The 26195-nt window shown below is 46.9% G+C and overlaps 1 protein-coding gene across 1 annotated transcript in view; it reads left to right on the top strand.

Moving 5' to 3' along the window:
* Positions 1–26051, top strand: part of npc1l1 (NPC1-like 1) — a 78484-nt gene extending 52433 nt beyond the window's left edge. Inside the window, exons 12-19 of the mRNA XM_085971264.1 lie at positions 212–339; positions 9250–9379; positions 10978–11033; positions 12392–12542; positions 17255–17486; positions 18590–18703; positions 19764–19926; positions 22030–26051. Of these exons, the coding sequence (XP_085827390.1) occupies positions 212–339; positions 9250–9379; positions 10978–11033; positions 12392–12542; positions 17255–17486; positions 18590–18703; positions 19764–19926; positions 22030–22298 (1243 nt within the window). The 3' untranslated portion in view covers positions 22299–26051. The remainder of the gene's footprint in view (positions 1–211; positions 340–9249; positions 9380–10977; positions 11034–12391; positions 12543–17254; positions 17487–18589; positions 18704–19763; positions 19927–22029) is intronic.
* The last annotated feature ends 144 nt before the right edge of the window (positions 26052–26195 follow it).

The following is a 26195-nucleotide window of genomic DNA, read 5'->3' as shown; positions in this document are numbered from 1 at the left end:
GAATAACAGAAGCAGCAGTGTGATCACATAGACTCTACAGCACAGAAACCGGCCATTCATTCGGCCCAACTGGTCTATGCCGGTGTTTATGCTCCACGAGAGCCTCCTCCCACCCTCTGATATACCATATCCCCTTAAAGCTGAGCCATTACAATGCTTCGAACCACCTTGTTTTATTTTTCTCATGCTGGAAAACCTCTTTAATCCTCAGGTCTTATTTGGCCATCCCTGCCTCCTCGTGGGTGGATGATTTTATTGACTGGCTGAACCCAATATCACGCTGCTGTCGGCTGCATCTCTTTGGACCCAATAAGGGCGAATTCTGCCCAGCTACATCTAGTAAGGAATCTTTTCCATCTACATTTTCTAGCTTTGTTTAGAACTAATTGCTACAAAGAAAAGGTTGTAAGGATAAACCCAGCAACTACTGACAAGTGGCAAGTAACATTCGCACCACACAAGTGCCAGGCAATGACCATCTCCAACAAGCGAGATTCTAACCATCTCCCCTTGACATTCAATGGCATTACCATCGCTGAATCCCCCACTATCAACATCCTGGGGGTTACCATTGATCAGAAACTGAACTGGACCAGCCATATAAATACTGTGGCTACAAGAGCAGGCCAGAGGCTGGGAATTCTGCGGCGAGTGTCTCACCTCCTGACTCCCCAAAGCCTTTCCACCATCTACAAGGCACAAGTCAGGAGTGTGATGGAATACTCTCCACTTGCCTGGATGAGTGCAGCTCCAACAACACTCAAGAAGCTCGACACCATTCAGGATAAAGCAGCCCGCTTCATTGGCACTTCATCCACCACCTTCAACATTCACTCCCTCCACCACCGGCGCACTGTGGCTGCAGTGTGTACCATCTACAAGATGCACTGCAGCAACTCGGCAAAGCTCCTTCAACAGCACCTTCCAAACCCACAACCTCTACCACTTAGAAGGACAAGGGCAGCAGACGCATGGGAACATCACCACCTACAAGTTCCCCTCTATTATGTCCGTGAATGATTGTGACACGGACAGCAGGAGTTGAACAAAACAAGTCTTTACTGATTGAAGTCAATAGGGAAACTGAAAACACAGAGGCTCACTAGCGCCTTTTATACAGGGGTGGTCACTGCCAGTACTGCAGTCTGAGACCAGTTATTCTCTTAAAGGTACATACACAACAATTCCTCCCCTTTTAGATAAACAGTACATAACATTCATTTAACAACTAAATGATAACTAATTACAATCACAATTACGGTTGCTAGATACATTGGTTAAGTTTAAGCAATTATAAGTTCAGTCTTTGAGGAGGCTTCCTGATTCTGTCTGGATAACGCCTCTTTGGGGTATCAGGTTCTTCTGGCAAGGTTGAGTCGGGATCAATGTCTTTGTTTGGTTCATCTGCTTCCAATATCACCGATTCTGCGGTAGCTGCAATTGGTACGTCGATTTCATTGCCAGGTGTATCAGATCGTGGTGTGGAGTTGACGTTTTCCAGTGACTCTAGAATCTGGTCAGCATGGCGTCTTACAGTGCTCTCTCCAACGTCCACGGTATACATGAGAGGTCCTTGTCGTGTACAAATCGTTCCTGGCTGCCATTTCTCAGTGCGGTAGTCCCGGGCCAAAACTGGTTGACCTATCTTAAAACTCCTGGTCGGCCTTTCATTCATATTCTGAAACTGCCTGTTCTCCACATCTCTTCGGACGTTTGGCTTAACCAAATCCAAGCGGCATCGTAGTCTTCGATTGAAGAACATCATGGCTGGAGTTTGGTTGGTAACTGCATGTGTCGCATTCCGGTAGGCAAACAAGACGTTGTCCACCTTGTGTTGTAGGGGTATATCTTCATTACACATTGCCTTGATAGCCTTCTTGAATGTTTGAACAAACCTCTCGGCCAATCCATTAGTAGCTGGATGATATGGGGCAGATGTGTAATGCTTAACACCATTGTTCTTTAAGAACCTCCGGAAATCTTCAGACACAAACTGTGGTCCATTGTCAGAGCAAATCTGTTCAGGCAGCCCATTCCTGGCGAATATGGTTCGTAAAACTGTGATAGTTTTTTCCGTGGTGGTTGAGGACATTTTTATTACCTCTGGCCACTTTGAATGTGCATCCACCGCAATTAAAAACATCGAGTCCATGAAGGGACCAGCAAAATCAATGTGCACCCTTTGCCATGGAGATGAGGGCCACTCCCATGGATGCACAGGAGCTTGTGGTGGGGCGTTTTGGACCTTCTGGCATCCTGCACAGCTCTTGGTCATCTCTTCGATTTCTCTATCGATTCCCGGCCACCACACAAATGCTCTGGCTAAGTTCTTCATTTTTACCCCACCCAGATGACCCTCATGAAGCTCATTGAGCACTCTATCCGTCAACTTAGGTGGAATTACTACTCTGGACCCACACATCAAGGTTCCTCTGCACACTGACAGCTGTTCTCTTCTCGGCGAGAATGCTGGCAGCAGTGGTTCGCCATGTGCTGGCCATCCCTTCACCATTAAATCATAGACCCGTGATAGTGTCGGGTCATTCCGGGTTTCCTTTTCTATGTTTGCATTCGTCGCAGGGAGACATTCGACTATGGTCAAGTGGAATAACTCCATTGGATCCACTGCAAGGTCTTCTTCTTCCACCGTCGGCAACGGTAGGCGTGACAATCCATCAGCATTCCCATGCTGTTTAGTTCCTTTGTACTCGATGTCATATTGGTGTGCCCCTAGGAAAAGGGACCACCTCTGCAGCCGTTGTGCTGTCATTATCGGTACGCCCTTCTGAGGGTTGAAAATGGAGACAAGAGGTTGATGATCGGTTAGTAGAGTAAATTTTTGACCGTGCAGATAGTGATTGAACTTCTTCACCCCCCACACTAGGCTGAGGGCCTCTCTGTCAATCTGGGCGTTGTTACGCTCGGCAGAAGTTAACGAGCGTGACACAAAAGCTATCGGCCTCTCTAAACCATCAAGGAATTTATGTGACAGTACCGCCCCAATGCCGTAGGGAGACGCATCACACGCCAGTCTGATCGGCAGTGCTGGGTTGTAGTGAGCCAATACTTCTCTTGAAGTGATTAAGTCATTACTCTTCTGAAAGGCCCGCTTACAATCATTGCTCCATTTCCATGCTACTCCCGTTCATAGCAGGGCGTTCAGTAGGTGCAGAATTGTCGACAAATTCGGCAAAAACTTATGGTAGTAATTCACCAATCCGAGGAATGACCTCAGTTGCGACACATTTTCAGGCGCTGGGGCCTTAACAACCGCTTCAATTTTGTCAGGGGACTTGTGTAACCCCTCTTCATCAATCACGTGGCCACAATACGATATCTGTTTCTTAAAAAACTCGCACTTGGGGCGGTTGGCTCGTAGCCCATGTTCCCGTAGTCTAGTGAGCACCTGTTCTAGGTTGTTAAGGTGTTCACTGTCATCTTCACCTGTCACAAGGATGTCGTCCAAGTAACACTGAGTCCCCGGAATCCCTTGCAGGACTTGTTCCATCGCTCTTTGCCATATCGCCGGAGCCAATGCTACTCCGAATACCAATCGATGATACTGGTAAAGACCTTTGTGAGTGTTTATCGTGAGATACTTCCTAGAGGAGTCTTCAACCTCCATCTGCAAATATGCTTGTGCTAGGTCAATTTTTGTAAAACGCTTCCCTTCAGACAGTGAGGCGAAGATGTCTTCTATCCTTGGAAGAGGATATTGTACTGTGTGAAGGACTGGGTTCACCGTCACCTTGAAATCCCCACAGATGCGAACCTTCCTTGGCTCCTCAGACTTATTGCTTAATGTTTTCTTCATGACAGGAATGATGGGTGTCGCCCACTCGCTCCAGTCGACCTTAGACAACACGCCCGCCTTCTCCAGATTCTCCAGCTCTGCCTCGACGGCTGGGCGAATTGCATATGGTACCGGTCTTGCTTTGAAAAACTTGGGAATTGCATTCTCTTCTATTTTTATCGAGGCGGTTACGCCTTTAAGAGTGCCCAGTTCTTGTTGAAATACCTCTTTGGCGTTAGCTAAGATTGTTGACAATCGTCCAGGAGTGACGTCGTCATCTTTTTTACCGTCCACCGTCATTGCATGAATGGAGTGCCAATCTAAGCTTATCTTCCTGATCCATTCACGTCCCAATAATGGTGGTCCACCATTTTGCAGTATGTAGAGATACAATTTCCATATTTTCTTGCCGTTGTATTCGACAGGCACCCTTATTTTTCCTCTGGGGTACACTTTTTGCCCCGTATACGTCGTCAAGACGATGGATGTCTCTCTCAAGGGTATGTGTGAGAATAGCCGCTCGTAGTCTCGTCGATTCATGACAGTTAGCGCTGATCCTGTATCCAATTCCATTTTAACTTGGGACCCTGCTATCGTGAGGGTGGCCCAAATGGTTCGGTGATCCTCTTTTGCGATTACATTGTGAAGTTTGAGACAGCTTAGTCTCCTGTTCCCGGATTCACTATCGCTCATCTGGTCTTCGGAACTGCTGTCCGTCATCTTTTGTACTTTCTTGTACGGTTCCTTAGTAGCCTTTTTGTTGTCACTGGTCTTCTTCCCAGACCTGCAAACTCGTGCAATGTGTCCCATCTTTCCGCATTGCCTGCATATTTTGTCTTTGGACCAACAGTCCTTCTGGTCATGGTTAGTTCTGCCGCAGTGATAACATTTTGCAAATCCCCGTGTCATTTCGTGGGTGCCGTATTCCTGTGGCTTTTGTTGAATTTCCGCAGCTCCCCTGGCTGCTGCTTCGTACGGTACTGCCACGCTGAAAGCCTTATCTAGCGTCAGCTCTTTCTCTGAGAGTAACTTCTTCTGTGTTCCTTCACTCAGGAGTCCACAGACAAATTTGTCCCGTAGGGTATCTGCCAGTCCTGCTCCAAACTGGCAGTGCTTTGATAGCTTGCGTAGTTCCGTAAGGTACTCAGCATTGCTCTCATCTTTATGCTGAGTTCTCCTGTGGAAATTAAATCTTTCTGCTATCAACAGCGGTGCAGGGTTTAGGTGTTCCTGTAGGACAGCAACAATTTCGTTAAAACTCTTCGCCTTCGGTTTGGCTGGAGTAATCAGGTCCCGCAATAGGCCGTACGTTCTAGCGCCCATTAAGTTTAGCAATACCGATGCCTTTTTCTCATCGGCTATTTCGTTTGCCTCGCAATATACCTCGACTCTTTCCACATACGTGGTCCAGTCCTCTATTGTATTATCAAAGGCAGTGATACAGCCAGTCTTCGGCATCTTGAAAATCTAAAATGGCGCCTCCCGCGCTTTGCCTTCTTCCCCGATTTAACAAAATGGCAACTCCCGCGCTTTGCCTTCTTCCCCGCTGATTAAGATGGCGCCTCCCGCGCTTTGCCTTCTTCCCCGCTGTTGCTAGCGTTGCTTTCCGCGGTTTCCGTTGCAACCTGCAGCTCCTCGCGGTTTCTTGCGCGTTTAATATTTCTTTTTTTATTATTTTCCCGTCGTGGAACAACCCTATGGGACTCTTGCCTCCCTCTTCTCGGGTCTATACGCAGCCCGGCTTTGTAGCACCGGCCGTGCCCTGTGTGCTCCACCCTCTCTCTCTCCTCTTCCCAACAACGCTGCTCGGCCCCGTTGCAAGCCACCCGCTTGAGTTCGCGAACGCCGCAGCCCAGGAAGGATCAGTGTACTACCTGCCACCAGCCCGATTAGCTGAAGCACCGTCGACAGGAATCAGGCCCCGCTTTCGACAGCTTCTCCAGCAATCTTCAACTCCGCTAACACAGGGGCGGATGCCCATGGTCAACACCCATTTCTACTGCTTCTTTCTTCCTTCTGGCCTCGACCTCTGCTCACTTCGCTGCAGGAATGGATCCCAGGAGGTGGTGCAGACTGTAGGTAAGTTCGTATCTGCTCGTCGCCAGTATTATGTCCGTGAATGATTGAGACACGGACAGCAGGAGTTGAACAAAACAAGTCTTTACTGATTGAAGTCAATAGGGAAATTGAAAACACAGAGGCTCACTAGCGCCTTTTATACAGGGGTGGTCACTGCCGGTACTGCAGTCTGAGACCATTTATTCTCTTAAAGGTACATACACAACACCCTGCAAGTCACACACCATCCTGACTTGGACCTGTATCGCCGTTCCTTCACTGTCGCTGGGCCAAAATCCTGGAACTCCCTTCCTAACAGCATTGTGGGTGTACCTACACCATATGGACTGCAGCGGTTCAAGAAGGTGGCTCACCACCATCTTCTCAAGGGCAATTAGGGATGGGCACTGAATGCAGGCCTAGCCAGCCAGTGACGCCCACATCCCATCAATGAATTTAAAAAAAAAATTTTAAAAAAACTACAGGCCGGTCAGTTTAACCTCGGTAGTGGGGAAACTTTTAGAAACAATAATCCGGGACAAAATTAACAGTCACTTGGTCAAGTGTGGATTAATTAAGGAAAGCCAGCACAGATTTGTTAAAGGCAAATCATGTTTAACCAATTTGATCGAGTTTTTTGATGAGGTAACAGAGAGGGTTGATGAGGGCAATGTGGTTGATGTGGTGTATATGGATTTCCAAAAGGCGTTTGACAAAGTGCCACATAATAGGCTTGCCAGCAAAATTGAAGCCCGTGGAATGAAAGGGACAGTGGCAGCATGGATACGAAATTGGCTAAGTGACAGGAAACAGAGAGCAGTGGTGAACGGTTGTTTTTTGGACTGGAGGATGGTATACAGTGGTGTTCCCCATGGGTCGGTACTAGGACCACTGCTTTTCTTGATATATATTAATGACTTGGACTTGGGTGTACAGGGCACAATTTCAAAATTTGCAGATGACACAAAACTTGGAAGTATAGTGAACGGTGAGGAGGATAGTGATAGACTTCAAGAGGACATAGACAGGTGGTGGAATAGGCGGACACGTGGCAGATGAAATTTAACGCAGAAAAGTGCAAAGTGATACATTTTGGTAGAAAGAATGAAGAGAGGAAATATAAACTAAAGGGTACAATCCTAAAGGGGGTGCATGAACAGAGAGACCTTGGGGTATGTGTGCACAAATCGTTGATGGTGGCAGGGCAGGTTGAGAAAGCAGTTAAAAAAAGCTTACGGGATCCTGGGCTTCATGAATAGAGGTACAGAGTACAAAAGCATGGAAATTATGATGAACCTGTATAAAACACTGGTTCGGCCTCAACTAGAGTATTGTGTCCAATTCTGGGCACTGCACTTTAGGAAGGATGTGAAGGCCTGAGAGAGGGTGCAGAAAAGATTTACGAGAATGATTCCAGGGATGAGAGACTTCAGTTGCGTGGATAGACTGAGAAGCTGCGGTGGTTCTCCTTAGAGCAGTGAAGGTTGAGAGGAGATTTGATCGAGGTGTTCAAAATCATGAGGGGTCTGGACAGAGTAGATAGAGAGAAACTGTTCCCATTGGCGGAAGGGTCGAGAACCAGAGGACACAGATTTAAGGTGATTGGCAGAAGAACCAAAGGCGACATGAGGGAAAACATTTTTTTACGCAGCGAGTGGTTAGGATCTGGAATGTACTGCCTGAAAGGGTGGTGGAGGCAGATTCAATCACGGCTTTCAAAAGGGAGTTGGATAAGTACCTGAAAATGTTTTTTGCCGGGCTACGGGGAAAGGGCGGGGGAGTGGAAATAGCTGAAGTGCTCTTGCCGAATGGCCTCCTTCTGTGCTGTATCCATTCGATGATTCTAATCTACGATTCTATGATTCTATATTTGATCAAAAACAAAAGTGTCAAAAGAGCGATGCACCCCTCGAACCTCGGGGACGGCTTGGCCTACTTTCACGAGTTGAAGAAGGATAGTTTATAGATAAGGGGGGCAAAATTCGGTTGCTTTGCACCTCCCGTTAGTGCCCCAAATGCAACTAACGCCCGGGCGCGGCGCCGCTGATGCCTCCCGCGAAATTCAGCGGGAGGTTAGCAGCGTCGGTAGCTGGTAGCGCCCCACGGTGCTGTGCCTCCGGCGATGACATCATCGCCGTGCGCAGCGCCCCGGCCGCGAACTTCGGTTGCGCCCCCTGACGTACCACCAGACGCTACGTCGGGGGGGCGCACGTGCGGCCGGGGCGGCGATATTTAAAGGGGAGGTGCCGGGCGGCCCCTTTTTTTTTTGCTGGCCGCCTGCCAGCACCTGCCCCTTCTGCCGTCCCCCCGCGGGGTGCTGGCCAAAATCTGCCATCCTTACCTGGTCTGAGCCTATATGTGACTCCAGACCCACAGCAATGTGGTTGACTCTTAACTACCCTCGGAAATGGCCCAGCAAGCCACTCAGTTGTACCTGCATGCATGCTAGGTTTGGTACAGCAAGCAATAAGGAAGGCAAATGGCATGTTGGCCTTTATTGCAAGGGGTTGGAGTATAAGAGTAAGGAAGTCTTGCTCCAATTGTACAGGGCCTTGGTGAGACCACACCTGGAGTACTGGGCACTGTTTTGGTCTCCTTATCTAAGGAAGGATATACTTACCTTGGAGGCGGTGCAACGAAGGTTCACTAGATTGATTCCTGGGATGAGAGGGCTGTCCTATGATGAGAGATTGTGGAGAATGGGCCGATACTCTCTGGAGTTTAGAAGAATGAGAGGTGATCTCATTGAAACATACAAGATTCTGATGGATTGACAGGGTAGATGCTGAGAGGTTGTTTCCCCCTGGCTGGAGTGTCTACAACTAGGGGACATAGTCTCAGGATAAGGGGTCGGCCATTTAAGACTGAGATGAGAAGGAATTTCTTCACTCAGAGGGTTGTGAATCTTTGGAATTCTCTGCCCCAGAGGGCTGTGAATGCTGAGTCTTTGAGTGTATTCAAGGCTGAGATCGATAGATTTTTGGACTCTAGGGGAATCAAGGGATATGGAGATCAGGCAGGAAAGTGGAGTTGAGGTCGAAGATCAGCCATGATCTTATTGAATGGCGGAGCAGGCTCGCGGGGCCGTATGGCCGACTCCTGCTCCTATTTCTTATGTTCTTAAACCGCTACAAAGAAGTATACTAACAGCACGGTGAGAGTACCTGCAGCACATGAACTGCAGCGGTTCAAGAAGGCGGTTCACCATCACCTTCTCGAGGGCAATTAGGGATGGGCAATAAATGCTGGTCTTGCCAGCGACGCCCACATCCCGTGAACAAATACAAAAAGTGACTGCAGCAAGTGTGGGTTGTCCAATTGAGACTTTGAGACACCAATATATATTTTTTTTGTCTAAGAGAAATCCACTGACTCTGATTCCATTTGTTTTCATCCAGATCAGCTGTCCTGCATTAAGAAGTGCATGCCACCAAATCAGAATGGCATCATCAGGCCCACCGTAGAACAGTTCAACAAATACCTGCAATATTTCCTGAATGATGTTCCCACGCTTAAGTGTTCCAAAGGGTAAGTTCCGCCCAGCATCAGCAGACAGCAGGGTAGCCATAGTCGGACTGTGAGCTCAGAGTAGATGGCTTAGGGTCACTGACGGCAGCGAATGCGAGATGCCAGTAAATATTTCCAGTTGAAGAACTAGCAATGACTCAGGCCCAGCGGCCTCCTCCTATGCTGCAAATTGTATTATAGAACATACATAACTTAGGATCAAATGTTTCATTCAGTTAGAAAGATTTTTTTTCATGTTTATTTTGAATATTGTGTGAATCGCAGGCATCCATTTAAAAGGACACTGATGCATTGAAGAAGTGTTAAGAAGAGTGACAAAGATATGACTCCGTACCTCACATAAGGTGCATGTACTCACCACACTTAGACAGGTCATACAGAACTTCATCTACCCAGGGATCTTGCCTACTTTTTGGATTCTCCTTTGGGGTATTGAAAGGAGTGTGATGGAATACTCTCCACTTGCCTGGATGAGTGCAGCTCCATTGAAACATAGAAACATAGAAGATAGGAGCAGGAGTAGGCCATTCGGCCCCTTGAGCCTGCTCCGCCATTCGATGAGATCATGGCTGATCATCCAAACTCAGTACCCCGTACCTGCCTTCTCCCCATATCCCTTGATACCTTTAGCTCTAAGAAATATATCTAACTCCTTCTTTAATATATTTAAAGACTTGGCCTCAACCGCCTTCTGTGGTAGAGAATTCCACAGGTTCACCACTCTCTGGGTGAAGAAATTCTTCCTCATCTCTGTCCTAAATGGCTTACCCCTTATCCTTAGACTATGACCCCTGGTTCTGGACTCTCTGACCATCGGGAACATTCTACCTGCATCTAGTTTGTCCAGACCTGTCAGAATTTTATACGTTTCGATGAGATCCCCTCTCATTCTTCTAAACTCCAGCGAGTATAAGCCCAATCGACCCAATCTCTCCTCATACGTCATTCCTGCCATCCCAGGGATCAGCCTTGTGAATCTTCGCTGAACTCCTTCCATGGCAAGAACACTCAAGAAGCTCGACACCATTCAGGACAAAACAGCCCGCTTGATTGGCACTCCATCCATCACCTTAAACATTCACTCCCTCCACCACCGGCGCACCGTGGCTGCAGTGTGTACCATCTACAAGATGCACTGCAGCAACTCGCCAAGGCTTCTTTGGCAGCACCTAACAAACCCGCGACCTCTTCCACCTAGAAGGACATGGGCAGCAGGCACATGGAAATACCACCACCTCCAAGTACCCCACAATCCTGACTTGAAATTATATCGCCAATCCTTCATCGTCGTTGGGTCAAAATCCTGGAACTCCCCCCCTAACAGCACTGTGGGAGTACCTTCACCGCACGGACTGCTGCGGTTCAAGAAGGCGGCTCACCACCACCTTCTCAAGGGCAAGTAGGGATGGGCAATAAATGCTGGCATTGCCGGAGACGCTCACATCCCATGAACAAATAATTTTTAAAAAAGTCAGGTAGACCTTATAACAGTCATTATAAGTGGATTGAACAGGTTTAGAAGATTTAATGGTCTTTTCTCATTCCATATTTTCGTATTACACATTTCACTCGCTGTAAGGATGCACTTTACTTTTCAGAGGTTTGGGAGCTTATGGAAATGCAGTGAAAAGAGGCAAAGAAGGAGAGATCTTGGGTAAGTGTTGGGACTGTATTAATTTAGAAGCAAAATGTTTTTGCACCTTTGCATCCAACAACGTAAGGAACAAAATAAAAACAGAAAATGCTGGAAATACTCAGCAGATTTATCGGTGTAGAAAAATACCAACTTCATCCAATCCGGACACACAGGGCTCGATTTTCATTGTGCCGTGGAGTCGGGTTTGGAGGCGTGCGGGGGGTTAAATTCCCGAAATCGGGGGTCCCGACCCCATCCCGCCCCCAACCCGCCTCCATGCCCGTTTCAAAGGAGGCGGGTACCCGCCCCGCACTGGGAGCCGCCTCCCCGAGGCGGGAAGGGATTAGTGCCAATTAACTGCCTGTTAACAGGTAGCTAACAGGCAGTTTTTAGCCTAATCCCTATTTAAGCTTGAACTGTGGGAATCCCGACGGCTCCAAACCACGCCAGGTTAGAGGAGGCGGGCCGTCGGGTTGAAGGACTTGGAGGGGTCGAGATGTCGGTGTTCAGGTCAGTGATGTGTGCATGAGTGCAAAGGTAAGTGTGTTTGGTGTGTCTAAAGTGATTAAATAAGTTTTACATACATTTTCTTACCTTTTCAGCCTTCCTTCCTTTAGGTCTCGGGAGTCCCTCGTCTCACCGGCACAGAAAGCAGAATGGCTGCGAACTGTCAAAAGTGACAGCCTTCAGCTTTCTGTGCAGGAGAGATTTCTAACTGAGTCTGTGGAGAAGGACTCATGTTAGAAGTAAGACTGCCCGTGTTTGACAGCTTCAAACAGCTGTGAAACGCTGATATTTCATCTGTCAAAATGTCTTGACAGATGAAATTTCAGTCTGTGATGTCACCTGTTGCCGGGTGGCCCTTAATTGGCCTGCTGAGCCCACTGGGCGGGCTCAACAAGGTCAATCAAGTTAAAATCGCGTGGATTGGCCGCATCTTGATGGAGGCGGGACTACAACCCCAAAAGTTGTAGTCCCGCCTCCACCCCGACTTCTGAATGAAAATCCAGCCCACAGTGCCCACCCAGCATTAATCGTTATTCTCTGTTCAACGTTGTGCTTCCAGCATTTAATATAGAATCTTAGAATCTTGCAGCACAGACAGAAGCCATTCGGCCCATCAAGTCTGCGCCGGCTCATTCGAAGAGCAATCCAGTTAGTCCCGCTCTTTCCCCATATCCCTGCAATTTTTTTCTCCCTCCAAGTATTTATCCAATTGCCTTTTGGAGGCTACTATTGAATCTGTATCCATGACGGGACATTGAGTCCTGTGTTACTCGGACCTACTCGCAGAAGGAAAGTTAGCGGTATTTATTGAAACTCGATAGTCACCTGAAATCGGAAATGTCTAACCTCACACCTGTATTGTTCACCAGCCTCCAGATTCATGGCATATCACATACCTCTGAAAAACTCACAGGAATACACTGCAGCCCTCAAAGTAGCCCGAAAGCTCTCAGCCAACATCACAGAAAGCATGAGAAAAATTCCTGGAACTGACCCAAACTTTGAAGTCTTCCCTTACACGTAAGTTTTCATTCAAGGCCGAAGGTTAGAGCTGCTTATGTAATGAAGTGGGTATTAGTATCTTAGTAACACCCTCCATTCTGCCATTCATGGGCCGGTAACAGCAAGCTCTTCAATCAGAAACACTTGCCCAGATATTCCTTTCCGGGGAATGCTCGGTTCCCAGGCAGAATGGAAAGGAAAAGGGGATCTGTTATGTAAAGTCTCTGTGTGCCCTTTTCATTGTCCTAGGATTTCCACGACTTTCCTAAAGAGCTGGAAGTCCGTGCCTGTCCTACAACAGGACAGGACAGGCACGGACATCCGTCCCTGTCCTCCGGGGAAGACTGTCGCCCGTTGGTCAACTGACCGATGCCGCTGTAATCCCTCACCAGGTGGAAAGTCGGCACCAGGAGCTACTGACAAGTGATATTGAGGACATGGACCAATTAGTGGGATGGGCAGACAGGTGGCAAATGCAATTAAACGTGGCGAAATGTGAGATAATACATTTTGTGGGGGAAAATAAGGAATGGGAGTCTATGCTCAATGAACGTCTCTGAGGGATGTGGAGGACCAGAACTCTGGGGTGAAAATAAAAAGAAAGACTTGCATTTATATAGCGCCTTTCACGACACTGGACGTTTCAAAGTGCTTTAAAGCCAATTAAGTTTTTTTTTGAAGTGCAGTTACTGTTGTAATGTAGGGAAACGCGGCAGCCAATTTGCACACAGCAAGCTCGCACAAACAGCAATGTGATGATGACCAGATAATCTGTTTTTAGGTGATGTTGGTTGAGGGATAAATATTGGCCAGGACACTGGGGGATAACTCCCCCTGCTCTTCTTCGAAATAGTGCCATGTGATCTTTTACATCCACCTGAGAAAGCGGACGGGGCCTCGGTTTAACATCTCATCCAAAAGGCAGCACTCCCTCAGCTCTGTACTGGGAGTGTCAGCCTAGATTTTTGTGCTCAAGTCCCTGGAGTGGGACTTGAACCCACAACCTTCTGACTCAGAGGCGCGAGTGCTGCCCACTGAGCCACAGCTAACACAAATCCAAGTGCAGGCAGATAATGTCATAAAAAGCCCAACTGTATTTTGGGTTTTATTAATAGAAGCATAGAATACAAGAGCAAAGGGGTGGTGATAAATTTGTAGAAGGCAATGATTAGGCCTAGATAGATTATTGTGCAGTTTAGGTACCACATTAGAGAAAGAACATTAAAGCCATAGGGAATATTCAGCATAGATCCACCTGGATGACGCCAGTGATGCAAAACTATCGTTATAAGGAGAGACTTTAGACACTGGGATTATTTTGACTGGTGCCGAGAGGGCCAAGAGGAGATTTAACAGAGTTTTTAAAAATATTGTGACGGGTAGGGTGATCAGCGAAAGGCTATCTCCCCCAGTTGGGGATCACCAATTTAAAATTGTTACTAAGAGAGAGGTTCAGAGAAATGTCTTTACAGGGTGATGTCGGAGCATGGAATGCTTTACCGTAGGGAATAGTCAAGGCAGAGACCGTTGAACCTTTTAAGGAAAATAGATAAATATTTGAAGTAGAGGAAGACCTGGACAATGGGCAGAGAGTAGGGCAATGGAATTCGTTTGGTATTGTTCTAGCAGACACATGATTGACCAAATGACCATCTGTGTTATAAACATCTAGAATCTTTTCTCTGACACTCGGGATCCAATCTGTTGTCTGGCCAGAGCATTGTCTAGCTGCGTGCTGAGCTTGTATAATGCTCTGGTCAGACCACACCTTGTGTAATGGGTCCAGTTCTGGTCACCAAGGAAGCAGCTAAACCCTGAAAGCGGTGCAGAGAAGGCCCTGCCGGGGTGATCCCTGACGCCAGAGGATTGGGCTCTGAGGAAAGGTTAGGAAAACCCAACCTCGGTTCCCTAAAGAGGCAGGGAAGTCACTCAATGGATCCAAATTAACAGTCGGATAAAGGGACAAATGTACGTTCTAGTAAAAGGGAAAGTGAAGACTGGTGTCGGGAAGCACTTCTTCACACATTGATACCAGATAAAGTAGTCGCTCCAGAGGCTGTGATAGGGGGATAGTCGGCCTCTACGGAAGGATGAACTAGAAGTGATGGCCTCATTTTGCTGCACTTACCAGCACTAATTTGCGGAAGTGCAAGGGAAACCCTGTCACGTGTGTAAACGAGGCTTACGGCAAAGCAACGGCAGGGTAACGAGGCAATCCTTGTGCTGTAGTATCGAGTTCTGCCACTAGATGTCTCCCGTGAAACGCTCCTCTCCATCACCAAAAACAGTCAGCCCCATTTAATTGATCCCCCCCATCTCTATAAAATGGTAGACTCCTACTTCAGAACATGTTCACACAGACTGGCTTTTTCTGAGATGTCTTAAATTTACTTTTCATAGTAATTGATGTAATAAAGACTCACTACGCACTTGGTTGTACATAAAGCAAGGCTTTAATCGACTTGTAACAAAACATGGAGGTCTAGTTAGTAGTCACTAGCTTCCTGTTTCCAGACTGTCTCTGGCCAAGGTGGGCCCACGCCCGAGTATTTATACTCCTCGGGCGGCACCCTCAGTTGGCCGTTCAGTAGTACTTCTTGTAGAAGTTGCGATTTATGACAGTAATTATGGCAAAAAAGAAAGCCAATTGAGTCCCTGATATATAAGGGATCAGGTTGTGACCCTTTTCTGCATCAACAGTAGCCACTGACTCTCATCCCATTTTCATGGCCATTCCCCATATTCTTCTTTTCCTAACTCTTAGCCAATTCTTTTTTGAATGATATGACCGTCAATATTCTAAGAACCCTCGCGGAACAAAACCCCTTCTAACTTTCCTTGTTACCGATTCCCCAACCAATGAGCTTTCACTATTTATTCTCTCAAAACCTTTCAGAATCTTCAACACCTTCACTCGATTTCTGCCGTTCTGTTCCATTGAAACGTGCCCGAACTTTTCCAAGCCTTTTAGCACCCGCGTCTCTGAGTCAGAAGGTTGTGGGTTCAAGTCCCACTCCAGAAACTTGATTATATCACCTAGGCTGACACTCCAGCTGAGGGAGTGCTGCACTGCCGGAGGCGCCGTCTTTCAGATGAGGCGTTAAACCGAGGCCCCGTCTGCTCTCTCGGGTGGGCGTAAAAGATCCGACGGGCACGATTTCGAAGGGGGAGGCCAATATTTATCCCTCAATCAACATCACTATAAACAGATCTTCTGGTCATCAACTCAGTGCTGTTTGTGGGAGCTTGCTGTGCGCAAATTGGCTACCGCGTTTCCTACATTACAACAGCGACTACACTTCAGAAGTACTTCATTGGCTGTAAAGCGCTTTGGGACGTCCTGAGGTCGTGAAAGGCGCTGTAGAAATGCAAGTTCTTTCTTTATAACTATAATAATCTCCCTTTTGGTATCATGTCCGTGAATCTTTGCTGCCCCCTGCCATGCCTCCATTAGCCCGCCTACAACCTGATGGCCAGGACTGCATGCAATACTTCAACTGTGCCTTAAACAATATTTTGCAAAAAAAAAATGTGCTTTTATATTCAGTGCCTCCATATATAAAACCCAGAATCCCATTTGTATGTTCCATGGCTTGTTTTACCTTCATCCCCACCTTTAATGATCTGTGTATTGCGCGAGAGGATTCCTGACCTATTATGCAGAGCGCCAGTGCTCGAATTATAAATATTACCAGATCATCAATTTCAAACAGCGTATTCACACACATTATAAACATTGCCTTTATTTTTATTCTCTGCTTTTCCCTCTTCTCTTAAAGAATTGACTACAGTTCTCTCTGGTGACCTTAACCGAGGAGACATCGTTCATGTGTGAGCAAACCATCGCCCGCCTACTCTAGAATCCCTCTCTACACCCCTCACTTCTTTTGTCAATTATTGCAAAGGGAATGGAGTATAAAAGTAGGAAAGTCCTGTTACAACTGTACAGGGCACTGGTGAGACCACACCTGGAGTACTGCGTACAGTTTTGGTCTCCTTATTTAAGGAAGGATATACTTGCATTGGAGGCAGTTCAGAGAAGGTTCACGAGGCTGATTCCGGAGATGAAGGGGTTGTCTTATGAAGAAAGGTTGAGCAGGTTGGGCCTACACTCATTGGAGTTTAGAAGAATGAGAGGGGATCTTATTGAAACATATAAGATTCTGAAGGGGCTCGACAGGGTAGATGCGGAGAGGATGTTTCCCCTCGTGGGGGAATCAGGATAAGGGGAAACCCTTTTAAATCGGAAATGAGGAGGAATTTCTTCTCAGAGGGTCGTGAATCTGTGGAATTCTCTTCCCCAGAGAGCTGTGGAGGCGGAGTCATTGAATATATTTAAGGTGGAGATAGACAGATTTTTGAACGATAAGGGAGTCGAGGGTTATGGGGAGCGGGCAGGGAAGTGGAGTTGAGGCCAAGATCAGATCAGCCATGATCTTATTAAATGGCGGAGGAGGATCAAGGTGGCGAATGACCTCCTCCTGCTCCTATGTCTGATGTTCTTATGACCTTAAATCTGTGTCCTCTGGTTACTGACCCTCCTGCCACGAGAAACTGCATCTCCTTATTCACTCTATCAAAATCCCTCCTAATTTTGAGCACCCTCAGGTCTGTATGCCTCAGTTAAGCAATGCCTTGGCCACTTCAGTCAGTGGGAGAACCATAATCAGTAGCGGTGTGTGTGTTCTGCAGGGAATTGCTGAGGTGGTTTTACTTTCTCTGCATTACAGGATCACTTATGTCTATTATGAACAGTATCTGACCGTAGTGAACGAGGGGATTTTCAATATTGGGCTGTGTCTGATCCCAACCTTTGTGGTCTGCTGTGTTCTGCTTGGAATGGACATCCAGTCGGGCTTTCTGAACCTGATCACAATTGTCATGATCGTCGTGGACACGGTGGGAGTGATGACGCTCTGGGGCATCGACTTCAACGCTGTGTCTCTCATCAATCTGGTTACGGTAAGAATCCGATGTTCTTTCAGAAAGTTCGGTTTTAGCTGCAAAGAAAGCGGCTGTCTCCGAACGCGACCCCACTCGGCTTCTCCCACTCAGGCGAGCAACAACACGTTCCAACTGCAAATGTTGGAATTGTTCAACTAAGATTTGAAGCAGGGCTTAGTTACATTTGCAAACCTTTAAATGATAAGAAGTACCTTTTTGAGAAATGAAAAAGCAGGCATCAGTATGGAGGCATAGAGTGTCGACGCTGAAAGGTCCGGGGCCAAAGAATTCTCTTTTTACGGGAAATGAGAGAATAACTTGTTTTTTCTGCAATTAATAACCTGTCAACAAACGTGGCTGCAATATGCATTTATGCAGGAGTGGGCATAGCTCATTTTGTTGCAACAAGATTCGATACTCTGCAGCAATTGTTGATTTGGTTTTTGTAAGCCGCCTTCTTGCATGACTTGCTCACTTAGTACATCTGACTTTGATGGTAAATGGCCACCAACATGCACCCTGACCAATTTACAGCCCGCCCTATTTACACCCCACTCGATTTTAATCCCGCCCTATTTACACCCCACTCGATTTTAACCCTGTCCTATTTACACCCCACTCGATTTTAACCCTGTCCTATTTACACTCTGCCTGATTTACACCCTGCCCCATTTTAGCCTCCATTCAAATCATTATCCAGTTTTCTTTTTGTTAAACGAGTTTCTGTTGCTTTAACACCGAAATGCTGATGTCACCAATTCAGAAAACCCGCTAACTTGCAGTAAATATTGTAATTTGTCTACAGACGATATACGGTTAGAAAGCTGCAGGCACACTGCAAAAAGTTGCATTTAAGATGGGGTAGAAAAGTTTGGTCATCAGATCCCGAGCAAAGAATGTAGATTTACAAACTGCCAGTACGCCTGTTTGCAATGCTCCTTACGCTCGATCCAGTTCCCCCTCCCTCCCTCCCCATCTGCTCCCTCTGAGGAAGTGGCTGGCACACATACAGCAGCGCTGCCGGGACTGGAGGTATGCCAATTGGGGGATAGCTGGCATCGACTCTGCCCCCTCCTCTCGCATCAAACCCTCGAGTCTAACGCCAACGTTTTATCCCTCAGGCCGTGGGCATGTCTGTGGAATTTGTCTCTCACCTGACACGGTCGTTTGCCATCAGCACCAAGAGAAACAAGGTGGAACGAGCAAAGGAGGCCACGGCAACCATGGGGAGCGCGGTATGTACGGCAAGTGGGCCATGGCGGGTGGGGGGGGTGCTGGCGGCAAGTGGGCAAAGTGTAAAGTAAAATGAACAGATAGTCCAGCACGATCACACCTGTTCGCTTCCTCAGTACTGCACTGAAGTGTCAGCCTGCAGTCGACTTGAGCACAGACTCTAGGCTGACACTTCAGTCCCTGGAGTGGGACTTGAACCCACAACCTTCTGACTCAGAAGCGCGACTGATTTGATAGAATTGAAAAGTAGGGAAGTTATGCTAAACCTGCATCGAACCTTGGTTAGATCACACTTGGAGTACTGCGTACAGTTCTGGTTGCCATATTATAAAAAGAATATAGAGGCACTGGAGAGGGTGCAGAGAAGATTTACAAGGATGATACCAGAAATGCGAGGGTATACATATCAGGAAAGGATGAACAGGCTGGGTCTCTTTTCTCTTGAAAAAAGAAGGCTGGGGGTGACCTAATAGAGGTCTTTAAAATTATGAAAGATTTTGAGAGTGGATACAGAGAGAATGTTTCCACTTGTGGGGAAGAACATAACTAGAGGCCATCAATATAAGATAGTCACCAAGAAATCCAATAGGGAATTCAGGAGAAACTTCTTTACCCAGAGAGTGGTGAGAATGTGGAACTCGCTACCACAGGGAGTGGTTGAAGCGAATAGTATCGATGCATTTAAGGGGAGGCTAGACAAGCATATGAGGGAGAAGGGAATAGAGGGTTATGTTGATAGAGTTAGATGAGGAAAGACGGGAGGAGGCTCGAGTGGAGCATAAACACCGGCATGGACTGGTTGGGCCGAATGGCCTGTTTCTGTGCCGTATATCCTGTGTAATGTAATGAGCCAAGGCTGCCATGTTGATATAGCAGTGTTGCTTTGGACAGCAGGTAAACAGCTGTCCCCTATGCGCTAAAAGCATCAGTAACCAATGGTGCCTGAGCCCCGTGTTGTATATAAAACCACCATAAGCGCTGTATTGATGAGGAAGGTATCATCGCCACGGCCCAGGGTAAAGCCTCACTAACCTGTTCCGCTGCTGTGTTGTTTTTTCCCAGGTGTTTGCAGGTGTTGCGATGACCAACCTTCCTGGAATCATTGTCTTGTATTTCGCTAGAGCTCAGCTCATCCAGATTTTCTTTTTTCGTCTTAATCTCGTGATCACGTTAATGGGCCTGGTCCACGGCCTCGTGTTCCTCCCTGTGCTCCTCAGCTACTTTGGTGAGTACATTCCCTGCATTACAACAGTGACTGCACTTCAGAGAAGTGCTTCATTGGCTGCAAAGCGCTTTGGGACGTCCTGAGGTCGTGAAAGGCGCTACAGAAATGCAAGTCTTTCTTTCTTCCTTTACAAAGTCACCAATTAATCGCAAGGGACCTTACCCAGATTAAACAGCAGGAAAAATTGGAAAACAAGAAATACTTTAAACCACAGGTTGTGATCTGGAATCTGGATAAATACTTGAAGAAGAAATATTTGGTAATTTTGCGGTGGTAATCGATGGCCCCACATTATTGACTTCCCAATCAGAGGACATAGTCTTTCCCTATTCAACAACAGCTTGTATGGGAGTAGTGTCTTAAAGTAGTAAAATATCCCATTCACCCTATGAAAGCCTTTTATAATGTTAGAAATTTCCTCTTAACCACTTTGAGTCTAGGGGAGATAATCCAATATCTTGTGTATTTTAAAAAGATGGAAAGGATACAAGTCAAGTGTATTGCAGCAAGGAAAAAAGGGAATGTTTGTAAGGCTGGAGTTCCAGGGACGAGGAGAGAGATTAGATCAAAGTAGAAACGAGAGATATAGAAGCGTTTGGCATTTACGGGGCCGTTAATAATCAAATGCCAGGACCAGGATAAAGAATTTTTTTAAAATTTGTTTATGGGATGTGAGAGTCACTGGCAAGGCCAGCATTTATTGCCCATCCCTAATTGCCCTTGAGAATGTGGTGGCGAGCCGCCGCCTTGAACCGTTGCAGTCCGTGTGGTGAAGGTGCTCCCATAGTGCTGGTAGGGAGGGAGTTCCAGGATTTTGACCCAGCGACGATGAAGGATCGGCCGATATATTTCCAAGTCAGGGTGGTGTGTGACGTGGAGGGGAACTTGGAGGTGGTGGTGTTCCCATGCACCTGCTGCCCTTGTCCTTCTAGGTGGAAGAGGTCGCGGGTTTGGGAGGTGCTGCTGAAGAAGCCTTGGCAAGTTGCTGCAGTACATCTTGTAGATGGTACACACTGCAGCCACGGTACACCGGTGGTGTAGGGAGTGAATGTTTAAGGTGGTGGATGGGGTGCCAATCAAGCGGGCTGCTTTGTCCTGGATGGTGTCGAGCTTCTTGAGTGTTGTTGGAGCTGCACTCATCCAGGCAAGTGGAGAGTATTCCATCACACTCCTGACTTGTGCCTTGTAGATGGTGGATAGGCTTTGGGGAGTCAGGAGCTGAGACACTCTCCGCAGAATAACCAGCTTCTGACCTGAATATGGAGAATCGTAAAAGTTATGAGGGAGTATGGAGAAAATTAGCAAAAGGTAAAGGAGAACAGAAAGACTTTGTGGCGGAAGAACAGTCATGTGGTTGGTGTAGTGGGTGTAACTGCAGGCACCATTTGATTTGGTTTGTTCAGTTCCCTTTGTGGTTCCTCTGTAAAGAAAGACTTGCATTTATATAGCGCCTTTCATGACCTCGGGACATCTCAAAGCCCTTTACAGCCAATGAAGTATTTTTTGAAGTGCAGTCACTCTTGTAGGAAACGCGGCAGCCAATTTGCGCACAGCAAGCTCCCACAAACAGCAACGTGATAATGACCAGATGATCTGTTTTAGTGATGTTGATTGAGGGATAAATATTGGCCAGGACACCGGGGATTACTCCCCTGCTCTCCTTCAAAATAGTGCTATGGGATCTTTTATGTCCACCGGAGGGAGCAGACGGGCCTCGGTTTAACGTCTCATCCGAAACACGGCACCTCCGACAGTGCAGCACTCCCTCAGCACCGCACTGGGAGTGTCAGCCTGGATTTTTGTGCTCAAATCTCTGGAGTGGGGCTATGAACCCACAACTTTCTGACTCCGTGGCGAGAGAGAGAGCGAGCTACCCGCTGAGCCAGAGCCGACACCGTAGCGTGATTGCTTTTGGAATGTTCCCTGTTTTCTGTGCTTATGTCTGTGAGGCTCGTGTTGAAGACAAGTTGTGGAATTGTTTAAACTGTTGGCACACCTAACATATAAACTTAAAATACGCCAATGGAAATGGGGTCTGCTGGGTGCTGTCTGGAACTGAACGACGCATTTCCCGGTACAATAACAACTGTCATCCATTTACAGGACCAAACATCAACATCGCTGTCTTGCTGAAGCAGCAAGAGATCAAGGAGCAGCCGCCAGAGAAAATATATTCCAATAGTTTCTTTCAGAACTTTGGGTATGACGGTCCTGCTGAGGATAAGAAAGCCCAGTCAACCGCACAGTGCAACGGGATGGCCAAGTCGGAAGAACGCACAGTGCCTGGGAACAGCAAAACCTCTTCAGAGAAAGAGTCTACCTCGTCAGAAACTCACCCGAACTGTACGGGCCCCACAGTCACTTCATTTTAAAGGCTTTTTATGCACTGCTCTCAACACATGCAACTGTTGGGATTTTAAAAAACACAAAACTGCTCCCGAGCTCTCCATGCTGATCATGAATTAATGTGCGGTGGGCTAACCGGCCACGGGCCCAGGCCTCCAGCAACACTGCAGAATGGATTCCCCCAATGTCGTCATCACTGGAAAAGTGTCTGTGAAAACTTCGTCACTTTTTAAGCTATCGTAAAATATAGAATTAATACAATTTCTTCAGCAGCTTAAGTTCCCTGCTATATCCTCCTCGGTGGAATGGGCTTCTTATTTCACTGCACGGCCTGCCATCAGTATTCCCTGCAACATACAAGCACCTGCTCACAGATGCAACGACGAAATAAAATGCAGCCACTTCTTCCGTGGCCTACTAGCTGAACGGCTGCGATCTGTGAAAAGTGACAGCCTTCAGCTTTGAGTGCCGGTAAGAGTTCTAACTGAGTCTGTGCAGAATGACTCATGTCAGAACTCAGACTGTCAGTATTTGACAGCTTGAAACAGATGTCAAACACTGATTTTCATCTGTCAAGAACTCTTGACAAATGAAATTTCAGTCTGTGATGTCACCTGTTGCCGGGTGGCCCTTAATTGGCCTGCTGAGCCCGCTGGGCAGGCTTAACAAGGTCAATCAAGGGAAAATCACGCGGATTGGCCAGACGTCAAAGTAGGCGGGTCAAAAGCCCGAAAGGGGAAGTCCCGTCTTCTTCCCGACAGGTTCGGGAAAATCTACCCCAGAGACTCTATCCCAATACTGGGAAGACCCTCTGACCCCTTCCCCGATTCTAGGACCTTGCCACAACTGAGGAGTCCTGGTAATAATGCTGGACATAACTTCCCCCCCCCTGTTCCTACAAACCCTCCAGCAACTCACCTGACCAATGCCAGGGGCTCCCAGCTCAGCGTTAAGAAACATCAGGTATATTTGTTTTCTATTTCCTTACTCAACTTTCCATTGCCAAAGCCAACCGGACAGATCACGTAAAAATATAGAATGATAAAGCACAGGAGGCCATTCAGCCCATCGTGCCTGTGCCGGCTCTTTGAAAGAGCGATCCAATTAGTCCCACTCCCCCCTGCTCTTTCCCCACAGCCCTGCATATTTTTCCCCTTCAAGTATTTATCCAATTCCCCTTTGAAAGTTACTATTGAATCTGCTTCCAACGCCCTTTCAGGCAGCGCATTCCAGATCATAACTCGCTGCGTAAAAAACATTTCTCCTCATCTCGCCTCTGGTTCTTTTGCCGATTATCTTAAATCTGTGTCCTCTGGTTCCTGACCCTCCTGCCACTGGAAACAGTTTCTCCCGATTTACCCATCAAAATGCCTCAATTTGTAAACTTGCCCGGGATCGAGTGACAGGATCCTCCCACTCGCCCTGATATAATAGACTCGGATAGCCGTGTGCTCTCGGGGGTTTGGGCGGGAAGGGCTGGCGAGGAGTGCTAGAATCGGCCGGCCGTCCTCTCCTTTTAATTCTACAGAAGGCAGCAGGTAAAGTAGAATTCCCAACCATTACCTGTCGGCATTGGGGGAGTAAGTTGGGAACGGTATTGTAGTTATTGGCCTAGTAATCCAGAGAATGGTAGTTCAAATCCTGCCATGGCAGTTTGAGAATTTGAAATCAGTTTTTTTTTAAAAATCTGGAATTAAAAAGCTGATTTCAGTAAAAGTGACCATGAAGCTGTCGGAGCATCGTGAAAACCCAACTGGATCACTAATGGGGTTAGTGGACCAATATAACCAGCCCCACACCAACGTGGCTGACTGGCTGGCTTGCTGGGTCACTTCAGAGTGCATCATCACCTTAGCAGTAGGGATGGGCAATAAATGCCGGCCTTGCCAGTCACGCCCACATCCCGAGAATGAATAAAAAAGTTTGTTAACCCTTCCCCACCCCCCTCCCATACAGTGTGTGATGAGTGGACCCCTCCAGCGAAACAGTTCCCTCATTCCAGGTGTCCTATCCATCAAACATCACTTCATCTTTCTGGTGAAAATGGAAGAGCCGACAGTTCCGAGATTAATTTTGCAATTCCGAATTTAAATAACAGCATGATTCCTGCCGCGTGCGGTTAATTCGGGAGCAGTGGTTCTGACCATACCCTGTGCAAGGAGTCTGGGCCCCATCGATTTTAAAATCCCACGCCTGGGGGCGGATTGGAGCTTTGGTCACTGAAACGCAGCATTGATGGGCAAGGTTTGAACAGACCGAGTGATTGCGAATAAAGCTGCTTAATCTAACCCGCATTACTTAAACATTTCTCCCATTCACCATGTCTGACCCCTTGGAATTAAAATGGCAAATGTTTCCCATGAGTTTTAGAAATCAGTGAGAGAGCGAGAGAAAGAGGAATAAAGCCACCTACAAGTGATTATTGGAATATGATGGCGTCGGAACCTCTCTCAATAAGGCCAGGAAATTACTTTGATTCACTACTGTTGACAAACCGCACTTCTAGAATTTGAAAAAGATATCGTCTATTCAGAGGAATTAAGTTATAATTTAGCAGAATGTACTGTGCTTTTCTAAGTTCTTCCCATTCGAAAGAGTGGCTTGTTCAGTGTTGATCTTGAATTTACTCCAACATGTTGCACTCCTTTGCAGAATACAGTAACAAGTGTGCAAAGAAAGAAAGACTTGTATTTATATAGTGCCTTTCACGACCTCAGGATGTCCCAAAACACTTTACAGTCAATGCAAAGCTTTTGAAGTGGAGTCACTGTTGTAATGTAGGCAACACAGCAGCTAATTTGCACACAGCAAGCTCCCACACACAGCAATGACCAGATAATCTGTTTTTGGGTGTTGGTTTAGAGATAAATATTGGCCCCAGGAAGAACTCCCCTGCTCTTCTTCTAAATAGTGCCGTGGGATCTTTTACGTCCACCTGAGAGAGCAGACGGGGCCTCGGTTTAATGTCTCATCCGAAAGACGGCACCTCCGACAGTGCAGCACTCCCTCAGCACTGCACTGCAGTGTCAGCCTAGATTTATGTGCTCAAGTCTCTGGAGTGGGACTTGAACCCACAACCTTCTGACTCAGAGGCAAGTGTGCCACCCACTGAGCCACTGGTTGACCCTGCGGTAAGCATTGATTTGTGCAGAATCACAAAAACACTGAATAAAGAATAGGAAAAGTAAAATATTTCCCATTCCTTACTGCTCCTTGAACCTGCCCCTCGCCGACAAAAAGCACTGCAGTGATGCAATATAGTGAAGTTACTTTTTGATCTAATGAAACAGGAAAGAATGTGGTGTTACATACCTTTTGTATTTATATGTTTCTTTAATGGAGATGATAATATTTGTTGTACAGAGTAAATACCTACAGAATTTTGTTCTGTTGCATTTCTGACTGTCATAACGTTGTTGTCTTCATGGGTTAATAAACTTAAGAGTCAAAGAAACCAACATTTATTTTGGTCAGCTTTGTGTCCGACATGTATAGGAACAGGAGGAGGCCATTCAGCCCCTCTAGCCTGTTCCGGCATTCAATTAGATCATTGCTGATCTGTATTTTAACTCTATTTACCCGCCTTGGATCCGTAACCTTTAATACCCTCGCCTTAACAAAAATCTATCAATCTCAGTTTTGAAATTTTCAATTGACCCCCAACCTCAACAGCCTTTTGGGGGGAAGAGTTTTCCAGATTTTCACTACCCTTTGTGTGTGAAGAAGTGCTTCCTGACATCACCTCTGAATGGCCTGGCTCTAATTTTAAGGTTATGCCCCCTTATTCTGGGCCCACCCCAAATGGAAATGGTTTCTCTCTACCCTATCAAATCCTTTAATCATCTTAAACACCTCAAATACTTTATATCTGTCTTCATGGAAGAAGACACAAAAAACATCTCGGAAATAGTGGGGAACGAAGG

Source organism: Somniosus microcephalus, chromosome 30 (genome assembly GCF_052327205.1).
Source record: "Somniosus microcephalus isolate GS21.2 chromosome 30, FLI_Smic_1.0, whole genome shotgun sequence".
NCBI lineage: Eukaryota > Metazoa > Chordata > Chondrichthyes > Squaliformes > Somniosidae > Somniosus > Somniosus microcephalus.
Note: the sequence above shows the minus strand (reverse complement) of the source record. Positions and strands in the feature narration are given on the sequence as shown.